The sequence below is a fragment of the Bombus pyrosoma genome, linkage group LG8, assembly GCF_014825855.1.
Source record: "Bombus pyrosoma isolate SC7728 linkage group LG8, ASM1482585v1, whole genome shotgun sequence".
NCBI lineage: Eukaryota > Metazoa > Arthropoda > Insecta > Hymenoptera > Apidae > Bombus > Bombus pyrosoma.
The window spans coordinates 5,066,468-5,080,182 of record NC_057777.1 but is presented as its reverse complement, the minus strand read 5'-3'; the positions used below and the strand labels follow the sequence as shown (position 1 = coordinate 5,080,182).

The following is a 13,715-nucleotide window of genomic DNA, read 5'->3' as shown; positions in this document are numbered from 1 at the left end:
TTTTATTAAATAAAAGGATCTTTTATTGAACATCATTCGTCAGTTTTTATTTAGTTCTTTTTATATTACATAATTTAGTGATTTATAGTTTTAAAATAGTAGGAAATAGAAGAAAATTTCTTTGGATAAAATTGAATAGTTTAGAATAGTAAGAGAGTGAAGGCATTTAAAAAATTTCAAAATATTTTTAAATTTATTTACAATTAATACGATCAATTTGAGAGATATTTTATCTTTTAAGTTTGTGAATCTTGTCAAATGAAAGACAAGAAAAGTAAACACAAGAATGCCTAACACTTTTTTCTAGAGAATAAAAATACGCATTGATTCGCGTAAAAATATATATATATAAATCAACTTAAAAAGATAAAAGTAATTTTTAAAGCTTTAAAATACCGCCATTTACAGTACAATTATACCTTGCGATATACTACTCGAAACCATTTAATTTTGCCTAATAAGATATCTTTGTGTAATGTAAATTATTTCTAAGATTACTCATAATTCTTAATTGAACATCATAGAAATTTACATTTTCAATTCAATATTTTTTTTAAATACTTTACAAGAATATATCATATTTTATTTTCTTTAAACAACTCAAAGTTGGAAAATTAATTTAATCTAGAATTCATTTAATTACGAAAACCACTTTAAATTCGTAACATTAAAAATCTCTTCGTTATATTTTGCAACTAAATATGGATTTAATCTTCTAACATACACTTTTCTAAGTCCTATATCTTGTAATTTTCTATAATTATCAATTAACATACCATCTTTACTGAAAAGATTTCTAAATTTCTTTAACTGCAAACAAATAATACATATAAAAATAAATTTCTACAAAAAAAGATATTGATTGAAACTAATTGCAATATAGTAAATGAGTACCTGCGAAACAGATATTGATACAGGCGTGGGAAAAATTATCCAGGTTACTACTTCATTACATGGTGGTGTAGTTAATGAACCCTTATAAGTATAAAATACATCCGTATTTTTAGGCAATAATGAAACTAGCCTTATAGGCTTATTTAATGCTATTTCATTATTTAAAAATTGCACGTTCGTTAAGGCATTTACGATAGAGTGTAAGGATTTGTTATCTTCTTCCTGTAACTAAATATAAACCCTAAATAAAGTAACATTCTGAAAAAAGATTTATTTTATAAGAACTTACTTGGAAAAAGATTCCTAGAACTACAAGACCATTTTTGTAATTTAGTGCATTAGATAAATTTGAATAAGCCCTATTTTTATGAACTATATGCATTTCCATAGGATATCTATAGGATAGATGAGAAAATTAAATAAAAATAATAAAGTTTATATATATGTTTTGTTCTTTTACCTAACACCATTTAAAATATGCTCAGATCCCCTGTTATTTTTTGCGCCCCAATGAAAGTGCAAATGATCTACTTCATATTCTTGATTTATATCAAGTGAGCCTCCAAATATATAAGGTAGTCTTTTTCTTAAGTGACTATTTATATTAATTACAACTGAAAAAACAGACATAGACTACTTATTAAGTATTATTCTGGGATAACATCCAATGATAATACCTGAATGACCATTGTTTTCCAAATATAATGGACTGGGTAGAAAATCATGATAGCCAATTACTTCAAGTGCAGGTAAAGGAAGAGTTATTGATTTGGATGATGATAGGGATATTGGAGATTGCAATTTTCCACCACATAATTTAAAATTTTGAGTCCATGTATGCTGATCTGGAATATTGTATTGAATGAAGAATAAAAATATTATGAGAAATGTATTGGGAGACATTATACATACCACGTTTACTATAGCTAAAGTATCCAGCAATAATTGGTACTAAAAAAATATTTTTCTGTTACAAGTAATACAATAAAATAATATAAAAATAATTAAACTTACTAGCTGTCACCAATATTACACATTTTATAATACAGATCATGTTAATTTTAATTTATTCTTTCTCACAATTTCGTACTTCAATTTTACTCTTACAACTCGAACGACATTTAACGATACTATTAACAAGCAACGTAATACGATAATTGCACATTCTTGCAATACATACTTTGTGTATGGGCCCATGAAACACACTAAGTTATTTCTAGCATCTCCCAACTGTTTCATTTACATATTGCATACCCCATTATCATCATTAATACAGGATATCTTATGTACACACATCTCAGTGTATTTTGTTTCAAGTAGAACTATAGTAACACGAAATTCAAGCACATTTGCTCTGTACATAATATGCACTTTTAAGTATATGTTTTTCTTTGATATGACTTTATGATATAGCTTGTATAATAGATATTATAACAATTTATTTACATATATACAAATAATATATACCATTCTCATAATACATTGTTATATTAATTATTTAAAAATTCAACATTTTGCGAAATATAATTGGTACAATACGTAAATTTACAATTAACTCCAATATTTAAGCTAAGGCATTAGTGATTTTGACAAAGTTGATATAAAATTGTCTTACATTTGTTTCATCTTGTTATAAATCATAATATAATATAGTTTTACAATATATACACATGCACACGAAATACATATATATGTATAGGTAGAAAGATAAATAATAAAAATCAGTTCATCACAGATTATTATTTAAGTATTGTTCATGATGAAAATTGCATTTATTTCTATAGTATTGCAATGAAAGCATACAAATTCTTTGAATACTTATAAAATTTTTATGCTTCTGATATTTCCAAAATATATTTAAAAAAAGACAAGTTTATATACTTTATTCTCTTTGCAATATAAAAATCATGTGATTATACAAATTTTCATTGTATCGATAACTGCATTAAATTGAACATCATGCCAAGTAAAAAAACAAATTTGTTGTTGTTGAGTAGAGTATGTATAATGTTCCTAATAATAAAATAATAAATAAACTATAACTACTGCTTTGTGAAGCATTCAGTTATTTAATGTATACAATAAATTATTGACATAAAAAGTTATGTATTGTATCTTAATATTAATAGCACCATTTGAAATTTTATGTCTTTCAACAAATTGAATATAAAAAATTATTAGAAACCATTTAAAAAGATATATTATTTTTAATATTTCAATACAATTAAAAAAAGTTACCATAAATATATCTGTATAAGATAATTAATTTTTTTAGATATGAAAATGATTGTTCACGCTACTTATTAAACTTTTAAATATTTTTCCCATTTTTACATTATATTTTCTTATAATAAGTATTTAAATAATCTCTAGTTGAAAAAAGATACAAAATAACAAATCAATTAGAAATAAAAACAAGCAAGTATTATTTATGATATAATATTTGCTATATTATGATTTTTATATACTTTTATTAGTCAAATAATATACTATTCTGTGTGGTCATTTGGTGAAATTACAATTTCTGTACAAATTAACTATGAGTTTCACTAACACATCAAAATTGCATAAACTATTAATTTGATTTAACGAACCTATACTCGTTTAAAAGTCCACATGACGTGTTTTATACGACTAGAATACTTTCCTGTACATATTAGTGTTCTATGCGTTTTCGCTATCTTGTGATTTGCAAACCATATTTTGTAAGGGAATTGAAAACAGTTCCTCCCATGGAGACCGTATGGAAGTAATGACTATTTCAGCAGCACTCATAGAAACAAAGTCTAAAACCCACCTTTCCTCTTGTCCTATTATTTCATCTAAGAAATTCAAAGTTATTGAAGAGCTATAATGTTCCTAAAAATATAACAACCAATACGTTTAATCACAAAAAATCAAAGTACAGTTTTTCGTAAAGATTTCTTTTTTTAATTTTACTAATATTATTTCGATACTTACAACTCCAATCAAATTGCTCATTGCTTGTTCTCTTATTATCTGTGGCAACTCCTTGTTGCCTGGAAGAAGCCACTGCATATTGCATATTACCAAGACGGAAGTAGTCACTATTAAGCTTGATAATTTCAGTTGAATTTCGAGGTCTTGATATTTTAACAAGGCAGAAGAGAATAAAGCAAGATGCCTAACAGTATCTTTATCTTGGTAGTTTTTGCAATTTTTTAATAATTCATGCATTAAAGAAGTACAATGTTCTGATATTTTGAGTTCGACTTCTTCACAAATCGGTGGTAATAAAAAATCTGCAAACAAAGAACAATTTATTTAATAACGAGGTTATTGGCTTGATGGTATTTAAGTATAAAATAAACGACGTTTCTATTCTTTACCAGTAACATAAAGCAAAAAGTTGAGCGTTCTTTGTAAGTCTTGTAAAACGCATAAAAATGTAATAGTAGAATTCAATTCGTCATTCGTTTTGTTAGGTTGTTCTAATTCAATCAGGACGCCTTGCTTAAATGGTATCGGAGAGAAACGTCTTAATCTATCTATAGTCCAGCTAATTTCTTTATGCAACCAGCGTTGTGGGTCTTCTCTATAATAACAACAATATAAAAATAGAACAGATTTCCAATAAATGGAATTCTAACAAAATTATGTTTTATTTTATCATTACCCTTCTGGTCCAACAATTTTAAGAATATAAACTTTCGACGTAGATAAAACCACACAACCAGGAAATGTATCTTTTGTATTTTGCATTAGGATCTCTGCCTAAAAATTTACAAATAAATTAACAACATTCACTTATAATATTAGTTTAACAGCTTGGATTATATGATGTTCAATGTTACCCTGAGAAGAAGAATAAGCTCTTCGTTTTCATGTTCAAATATATTTAAAATGATATGTAGTTTTATTCTATGATCTATACTACTAAAATCCGCATAAGAATACTGGATATTACTATCCATTAAATGCGATGTTTCTTCCGTTTTTAGCTCTAATGATTTATTACTGCCAATTTTTATACTCTGAAGTAGTCCTAAAATTATTCACATTAAATAAATATTGATATATACACAAATTAAATGTTAATATATTAAAAAATATATAATTTTACTAACCTCCTAGCATAGAAGTTAAATTTGTTACTGGCGTAGATTTGGTCTCTTTATCATTATTACTAAGGGATTTTTCATCTGCATTAATTTGTCTCATTGCTTTGTTTTCATATGCAGTACAAATACTATTCGTTAAAGAACCTGTAGACATAGCATTTTAATAATAAGTCTAAAATAATTTTTATGACAAAAAAAAAAAAAATGAAAGTTTTAACAAACCTGAAGAGCTACTCTCTGTTAAACCAGTCATGATTGGTGCTGCATCTGGTATTGTTAAAAGACATGGAGCAACTGCAGCACGTCTTTCCTCCGAAGAACGCTTTCTATGTGGTGTAAGATGTGTTCTGTATTAATATGAACATAATATAGAATAAATTTTATATAAAAGAACATATTGAATAATTGTCTATACCAAAAATATTAAAAAATATAATTTACCTTGACCCATCATCTAGAACTTCAATGCTACTTTCACTTGGATTGCTGAGTACTTCTATATCACTTTCATATTTTTTATCTAGTACATTTGCAGATGGTGTTGATTCTCTTGATTCCTCTAAACTTGTTGCTGAACCTATTAATAACAAAGTAAAATAATTACAACTCATCTAAATTTAATGTATACTATTTGTTTTTTTAATATATTAATCAAAAAGATACTCATACTTTTCTTTTTGTTTTATTTAACTTGAAAAGGCCACATTTTTCTTTATAGGTCTCTATGTATTTTTTCTTATGGCTAGTTCTTTTGATACAAATTGTTATAATTGTTTAGAATAAATGAATGTATCGCAAATACAAAAATAAAAATATGAGCCTAAGATATTTAATAATAGTAGTATAGAATCATAGATAGTAAAGCAACTAATATCATAGCTTTATATCTTTAATCATGAAGAAAGCTTCAGAAAACAGAAAGTGCTGTGATCAGATAGTGTGGCTGAAGCTTACAGCGGACTTGAGCTTGGATGTGAGAGTCGGAGTGCACCAAAAAGGTGGTGACGGATATAGCTCGTACCCCCGCTCCACCTGCACCGGGATTAGTATGTTATAGTCTCAGTCAATAGTACAATGCACAGATATGCAGTCAGCAGTTACGAAATTAGTGCATCCACATTCGATAAATTAATAAATATTATTTTTATCATAGAACTTAAAGATACTAGTATTACAAAAACTTAACATTATAAACAAATAAATATATATGGTTAATTTATATTGTAGAAACCTCATATTGTAGAAATACATAGCTCTTATTACATACTTAATATTTTAAAATAAATAAATTTGAACACAACGCATAAATTATAAAAACTGTTATATGGAGTAAACTCAAGATATTACAACTCATTATTAAAAAATTCATAACTTTTGTCAAATGTTTCATTCATTTTCATATTACATGCGCAGATCTGAGTGAGGCTTACCAATACTAGAAGAAGATTCAGAATGTTGTAGATTGGTTTTTACTGGATTCTCAGAATGTTGATTTTTGGTTACGCTTTCCAATAAACCTTTAGAAGTATCATTTTCCATATCCAACATCGATAATTCGTCTGTTTCTATAACTAAAGTACTTCCACAGGTGGGACATTTCAATTGGTTTGTACCTGGAATTTGGAATTTTTTACAATACTGAACGTGCTTGTAATTTATAATGTTTTCCAATCTATAACTATTATTGAAAATGTACCTGATGCAGATGAACTTATGAAAATATATTCTGAATCTTGGGAAAAGTGAGTTGAACATTTCATACATTTAAAAACTTTCAACAATATCGTTCTTTTTTCTATTCTCTCGTTAATTATTTGAACTATTTCCTACAAAACAATCAAATATGTAGTACATTAATACTATTTACATGTCATTTATATCTATGTTTGTATTTTCTTATTTCTTACTTTTGCAATGTTTAGTTCTACGAAATATCTCCTGTTTTGACGATGTTCGCGTGTGGTATCGAAAATTATATCTACTGTCACTGGTTCACTTCTACCAAGTACACACGATAATACAGAACTTGTTGACCAACAGCATCTCAGTTTCCCAGTAAGTGAATCTCTCTCTCGAATAACACTATAATTATATTATAAAATGAAAGTGTAAAATTCTTTAATACAACAAAGAATACGTACTGTGTTGTTATTATTAAAAACAAATCTTCCAATTCGTTTGAATTTTTCCTTTTTTTAACCCGGTACAAATTCCCAACTTCTAGATATTAAAAATGCAATAATTAAAATAAAGTAATTTTTTAACGATATATACAATTTACTCTTTATAATATACCTTGTTCTGGATCATAAGGAGGCTCTGATAGATTCTCAAGAACGCTTGTGTCATTGTTCAATAAAACCTCGGAAACATTCTCTTCTTCGGTTAATACTTTACTTCCATTCTTTTCGTCGTTAAATTCATTAATTTCTTGCTTTAAAGATTCAGATTTATCGTTTAATTCAATGTGTGTATCTTTCATCAAAAGATTCACAGAATCTTCAATACTATGTACAATATCTTTAGTGTTCAAATTTTCTATCGTAAATTCCGATGTTATTGAGTATGTCGGAGGTTGTATTCCCATAATATCTTGAACAAATGTGCCAGCTTGACTACTTAACCATTTATCTTCTCCATATCTTCTTCGTATCTCCAAAATTTGTTTTTTTGTTTCTAAATGTCCTTTCGAAATTTCTGTGAATAATAATATCAAAAGAATAATATATTATATGTCTCAACATCATAAAAAAATGATTAAAATTGAAAGTAATTTATTACCTAAGCAAGAAATACTACGACCTGCTTTTAAATCATCTTTTTCTTGCTCGACTTCCGCGATAACTGCTTCCTTTATGTTTGATTTCTTTTTACTTTTAGAAAAACTTTTTTCCATGCTACCTGTCCCTTCTGCAGATGTTCCTGCTACAAAATCACTAATCGTAGACGTGTTAATAGATGTAAGTAAACTACTAGAATTTAAGGAATTTGACACTGAGTTGAGTAACTCGTTCGACACGGATTTCTCAGATCTGACGATAAAGAATCGATTTTCTGCAATAATTTGCTTCTCTAATCTTGAAAGTGATGAATGATCTACAACCAACTAAATCGTGAAATTTTATTTATACTTATATACTACTTAAATGTTGCGAAATTTACATTTTGTAATAATATAGCATATTATCGTTTTTAATATCTACCTACCTTGCTATCACTCAAACATGGATGTAAATGTTTTATGGATAATAATCGATGTTTTGGATGATATGATAAGGGATTGCCTTTTAAGGATACCCATAACAAAGCAGACATTTTCTCTAAAGGCCACAAGACTGAATGTTCCATTAAACAATTGTAAGATAAATCTAATGCTGTTAAACATTCCAAACTTTGCAAACCTGTTTGAACAAAAATAATTCATAAATATATTTTTGCTTTTATAAATTATGTATGTATGTGTAATGGCATGAGCAAACTGACTATATGAAAGCAGAATGGTTTTAAAAACTCCATTTTTTGATATAACACTAATGTACTGAAAGAAAAATAAAACAAACTCAAACTCAAAATAATTAAATACATTAATACATTACCATTTAAACTTTCTATGTAATTATTCTTCAGAACTAGTACTTGTAATAAACGTGATGCAGCTTCATTAAAGGTGGGTACTGTTTCAAGTTTATTATATCCAAGATTTACATGTTTTAAATTTGGCAAACAAGATAATTCATCTGCAGATGTTATCAAGTTATGACTTAAATCTATTACTTGTAACCATGGTACTAACTCTAAAGATGTATCCAATTTTTCAAGAGCATTGTGTGGTAATGCCAAATGTTTCAAAGAACCCCATACAAACCCAACACCAGTATCACCACCACAATTTACTGCATAAAAGTAATGTTTATAATATTAAATTCATTTTTTAATTAAAAATTATAACTTTTTAATTATAATTACCCAAGAGTTGTTTTACAGTACAAACTCCTTTTCTACCAGTACAAACAATGCTTTCAAGTTGGCCTCTAACACCTCTGAGTCCTTTTACAGTATCAATGTTAATTTTTTTTAATTCTAGATATTTCAAACACCTAAATTTAGTAATATCAATGGGTATCTTAGGATTGCTTGGACAATAAGTCACTTTTAGTCCAATTGTCTTCTGCACAAAGTCATGTAGAAATTTCAGGTCACGGAATATGTCAATTTTTGAGCTGTTGCATACTTGAAATGAAGCTTCTAAATTTTCACATCCATCAACGATCAGAGAAAAGGCTTCATTTAAATTATATAGTAAAGTAGTTGACAAAGAGAGTTTGCCAGATGCATTTAATACTTTTTCTCCATTCTGATGCAGGAGCTTTCCAAGTACCATTATCTCTTGCATAATAGCTTCATTTTGAATTTTACTCATTTTGTATCCTTTCCAATTTATAAAAGCCAACAAATTTCAATGATAATTTTAATATTGACTCCAATGTATCTTCATATCAATCTAGAAAGTAGCAAAATAAAATTGTTACTACCTAATGTAATGTACAAATAAAAGTTTCATTTAATGATTAATAACATTTTACAGATCACTCAATTTTTCTTACAATATATCTAAAAATTCTTATTTTCAGTTTTGTAAATAAAATGCTTTTATAATTAACATAATGAGCCTTAAACATTTTCTATTACATTAAATAGAAATCAAAGTTTATATATTATTCATAAAAATGTTTAGACAGTTCTATTCTTATATTTTTAGTTGTAAATCATAGCAAGAAAGTAATGCACAATATTAATTTAGCAAATATAAAGGAAATGGCAAAGCACTTACTAGATTATTATACATTGCTTAGATCATCCGCTTGGTCAGTAAGAAATACATACTTAAGTGACAAACGATGCAGGAAGTACAGCCTCACACATGTTATTACAAATAAACAATACAAGAGATTATGTGTCTATCAATAGCTAATAAATGATCAGTCGTGGAATGTTATCTATCATCTTGCAATTGAATAACCTTAACTTAAGTTATTATCTTGCATGCACTCTCACCAAAAAACGAAACCCTAAAAGACATACTAAATATTTATAAACAATTCAATTATATTACATAACTGTTACAACCAGTGTTACAAAATTCACATTACTGCGTATTGTAATACTGTAGATGCACCTCAAAAATCGTTTCAACACAAGAGAAAAAAAGTTAGGAAAACGTTTCTGCCCTACTTTGTATCCAAATAATACAGTTAATTAGAATAATTTATTTCGTTAGTAACAAGATAAGCGAATTGTTTTTCGTGGTACAAGCTTTAGTAAATAGTCACTATGAAATTTTTAATGAGGTTAAACAATGGCAAAAGTGACATACTGACTGTAATTTGCAATTTATAACATCGCATAAAACTGTCGACATTGTTGTCTTTCTTGTCATCATTTCAAGTACGATAGGTGGCAACACTAATCACGTTTTTGTACTGATATAACATGAATGAAACTTGTTCTTGTTAAGGACAAATTCATTCTCATTTCAGTCGTGTGTATTGAGATTGAGATATATTATAAAAGAATAAATTTCAAATATAGATTTTTTAGAAAAACTTCTATAAAATCTTTTGTAATTTATTAGGAACATTTAAAATGTATTAACTATTTGATAATCAAAGAATTGTAAATTTTGGATCGACGTGTTGATTTTTACAATTCTCAAATATGAGGACCGAGATTATTATTTATAGTATATTTTTGTTAATTTACGTGAATGCAACCGATGATAGAAAATCGAATAAAAAAAAGTCATGGCGAGACAAAGATATACGTGATATGAATGATGCAGATTTAGAACACTTGTTAGATCAGTGGGAGGTATATTACGTTTTTTTTTAAATTTTTTAAATTCCATATTTACATAGAGTAAAAGGAATTAACAAAGATTATAATTCTTTTATTATTAGGAAAATGATGAACCATTGGAACCAGATGAATTACCAGAACATCTTAGGCCTAGCCCAAAAATTGATTTATCGAAGGTAGTGTATTTAAAAAGCTTTATGAATTAATTTTGTATATCTTCACTGACTATAAAAAATATTTACATATATCATTCTTTTTTATAGCACTAAATTTTTATAATCATATTAAAGTATTTACCAAATTTAGTGTTCTTGAACTTAATTAATTCTTTACCTTATAAATGGATTATGGATAAAATCCAATGAAAGCAGTTCTAAAATACATTCTTTTAACTACTGAATAACATCAAAATCAAAAAATGAACAAAATTGTACTTATTATATTTTTCTCTTGTGTAATCTATATTTATTTATGTAATCTTTTTATTTACCTTGTTATATCATGTTTTATGTATGTTATTTTGTGTAATCTATATTTATTTATATAATAGCTTGATATGTCAAATCCTGACAATGTATTGAAAGTGACAAAAAAAGGTAAAAGTGTGATGATGTTTGTTGATACGAATGAAGATTTGTCAGTTGAAAAAGCTGAGACTATAATGAAAATTTGGCAGACTAGTCTTCAAAATAATCATATTATTGCCGAAAGGTAGTTTTTTTTCTTAATTTTATACTTAATGTGTTAAAATAATAAAAACACTTATATAATATAGTTGAATCTTTTACAGGTATCCAATTGATCAAAAAAGATCTGTGTTCCTATTTCACGAAGGTTCTCAAGCTGTAGACGCAAAAAACTTTTTCTTGGAACAACCAGAATTGTCTCATGTGACTCTTGAAGGCCAAACTTATTTTAGAGATCCAAAGAAACAGGTATGAGAATACTAAAATATATTAACAAATAAAAAGGGTAAAGAAATAAAAATTTGTATGATCTATGATGATCTGATGACTTTTTTAGAGTGAAAGAATGGCAAAACTTAGTAAACAAACAAGTAAACGAAATATTAAGAAGGACGATAATAACAAACAAGAGGAGCTATAATTTATATTATACATTTTTCGAAGATGCTGAATATTTTTCATTTGTATATTTTTGTACATGTAGATATATATCTATATCTATAAGCAAATAAGTACAGGATAATTTTTGATACAAATATTTTTTTGTTTGTAAAAATATACAACTTAAATTACTTTTATTTAAATATTTCATAACTTACTGAAATACTTATAAATATCATAAATAAACTTGATTTATCCTATAGAAAAGTGAAATCTCTCTTTCCTACATCATTCCTACAGCAAAATAAATGTATTTCATATGCAACATTATAAACAGTACTTATTAGTCACATGTTTATTGGCCTTATGCTAGAACAATTACAAATGTTAAAAGTATACTTTAGACATTGACAAATTCAACTAATAGCAATTCATCAGTAACATCACTAAAGATGTAATAGTGGGCAACAATCAATAATCTTATAAGCAATACAAACAATTCAATATTTCATTGTTGAGAATATATAATCGGAATATGTGTACAAAATTATAGATTAACAGAGTTCATTTGAGTATCTAAATTATGAAGAAGACATAATTGGCGATTATTTATTTAAACTAGACTTGCTCGTAGGAGAATCAAGTTGATTCATACTATCCATAGCTCTTACTTCTCTTTGTAATTCTTTAACAACTGTTGCAAGCGCATATGGATTTACGCCGTTCTCGCATAATCGTATGCATATACTTAACGTTGTAGGATCTAAATTTGTATTTAATAGCTTCGAGATTTGGTAAAGCGTTTGAAATGTTTTGCGAGCAGCGTTTATTTGATGATGCACAGGTTCTGGCATGCTGCCTCGGTTTCGGTCTTTTCTATAAAATCAAAAGTATAACGGTAATATAAAAATAATTAATCAAATCAATATAAAAAAAGGTTATGGTTTTATGTAAAAGAATTGTTCTATGAATACGTACTCTCCGTTGTGAGACAGTTTGACGTCGGGGTTGAATCACTATTGAATCACAATTTACAAATAAAATAATAAGCATAAAATGCGAAATACAACGTTATTTAATTTGTGTGTTTTAACAAGATTCTCATCTGTTTGAGTGGCTTAATTTCGTTATTTTACAGAGGTTGTTTCCATAACAACCGTCAAAAAAGCAAATTTATTTTAAAAAAAATATCGAATTTTTAATTTATACACTTGTACAAAGGCAAAGAGTTCAAGTCGGAAAGGTAAATAAAACCACGTGATTGAAATATAGGAGATACTAGAAGGTTATCTTCGCAATTTTGTGATATACAATAGAACAATTTTATCTCGTCGATGAAAGAAAAGCTGAGGATCTAATTCGGAAGACACAATCATAAAAGTTTATAAATTAATCCTCTTAATTAGCTTTTTTCAGTAATGAAAATTTGTTCAATTTATGGATACTGAAACGCTATAACCACGTAGAGGTAAAAAGGTGAAATTAATGGGTATTTTTCTCTTTGTCGCATGGTATCATCCTTCTTGTCTAACATCAGTATATACGTCTGTTCTTGTCATATACTATTGCCTTGCTTATCTAACACGAGTACATATCTGTCTTTGTCGCACAATATTGCGTTCTTTGCCTATGGAAAACTTATGTGCTACCATCTATCCTTAGATACTCCAAGTTACTATTCCTTCCAATCTGGTAGATGGCAGTACATGGCTCTATTGTACGCAAAACTAGCACTTGTCCTATAACGAATCACATTATTTAAAAAATAAAGAATGTTGGACATAACAATACATCTTGCAATGATTTTAGAGGAAAA

The 13,715-nt window shown here is 27.3% G+C and overlaps 4 protein-coding genes across 13 annotated transcripts; 1 reads left to right on the top strand and 3 right to left on the bottom strand.

Annotated features, from left to right (window-relative positions):
• Positions 1–465: 465 nt before the first annotated feature.
• Positions 466–3,069, bottom strand: LOC122570087 (carbonic anhydrase 2-like). Its single transcript, XM_043731954.1, has 7 exons — positions 1,909–3,069; positions 1,807–1,845; positions 1,572–1,739; positions 1,355–1,508; positions 1,184–1,289; positions 895–1,122; positions 466–810 (listed from the first exon to the last, which is right to left on the bottom strand). The coding sequence occupies exons 1-7, from the start codon at positions 1,946–1,948 to the stop codon at positions 640–642; spliced, it is 906 nt and encodes a 301-aa protein (XP_043587889.1). The 5' UTR covers positions 1,949–3,069; the 3' UTR covers positions 466–639.
• Positions 3,070–3,348: 279 nt separating this feature from the next.
• LOC122570080 (serine/threonine-protein kinase 11-interacting protein) lies at positions 3,349–10,461 on the bottom strand. 10 transcript variants are annotated; one of them, XM_043731936.1, is made up of 20 exons: positions 10,351–10,461; positions 9,808–10,045; positions 8,943–9,477; positions 8,573–8,869; positions 8,184–8,377; positions 7,758–8,082; positions 7,272–7,673; positions 7,118–7,196; positions 6,884–7,058; positions 6,673–6,802; positions 6,407–6,589; positions 5,931–6,008; positions 5,418–5,553; positions 5,199–5,323; positions 4,983–5,120; positions 4,710–4,900; positions 4,532–4,629; positions 4,245–4,450; positions 3,856–4,157; positions 3,349–3,753 (listed from the first exon to the last, which is right to left on the bottom strand). In XM_043731936.1, the coding sequence occupies exons 3-20, from the start codon at positions 9,394–9,396 to the stop codon at positions 3,559–3,561; spliced, it is 3,708 nt and encodes a 1,235-aa protein (XP_043587871.1). In that variant the 5' UTR covers positions 9,397–9,477; positions 9,808–10,045; positions 10,351–10,461; the 3' UTR covers positions 3,349–3,558. The 10 variants fall into 10 exon arrangements, with proteins under 10 accessions (XP_043587871.1, XP_043587875.1, XP_043587869.1 ...); XM_043731940.1 differs by having other exon boundaries at positions 5,199–5,302; positions 10,127–10,399; XM_043731934.1 differs by having other exon boundaries at positions 10,122–10,395.
• A 218-nt stretch (positions 10,462–10,679) lies between these two features.
• On the top strand, positions 10,680–12,161 carry LOC122570090 (LDLR chaperone boca). The gene is made up of 5 exons (XM_043731960.1): positions 10,680–10,844; positions 10,934–11,008; positions 11,383–11,543; positions 11,623–11,767; positions 11,856–12,161. The coding sequence occupies exons 1-5, from the start codon at positions 10,692–10,694 to the stop codon at positions 11,937–11,939; spliced, it is 618 nt and encodes a 205-aa protein (XP_043587895.1). The 5' UTR covers positions 10,680–10,691; the 3' UTR covers positions 11,940–12,161.
• A 78-nt stretch (positions 12,162–12,239) lies between these two features.
• LOC122570092 (mitotic-spindle organizing protein 1-like) lies at positions 12,240–13,355 on the bottom strand. The gene is made up of 2 exons (XM_043731963.1): positions 12,878–13,355; positions 12,240–12,775 (listed from the first exon to the last, which is right to left on the bottom strand). Exon 2 carries the CDS (start codon positions 12,751–12,753, stop codon positions 12,505–12,507), a length of 249 nt encoding a protein of 82 aa, XP_043587898.1. The 5' UTR covers positions 12,754–12,775; positions 12,878–13,355; the 3' UTR covers positions 12,240–12,504.
• Positions 13,356–13,715: the final 360 nt, after the last annotated feature.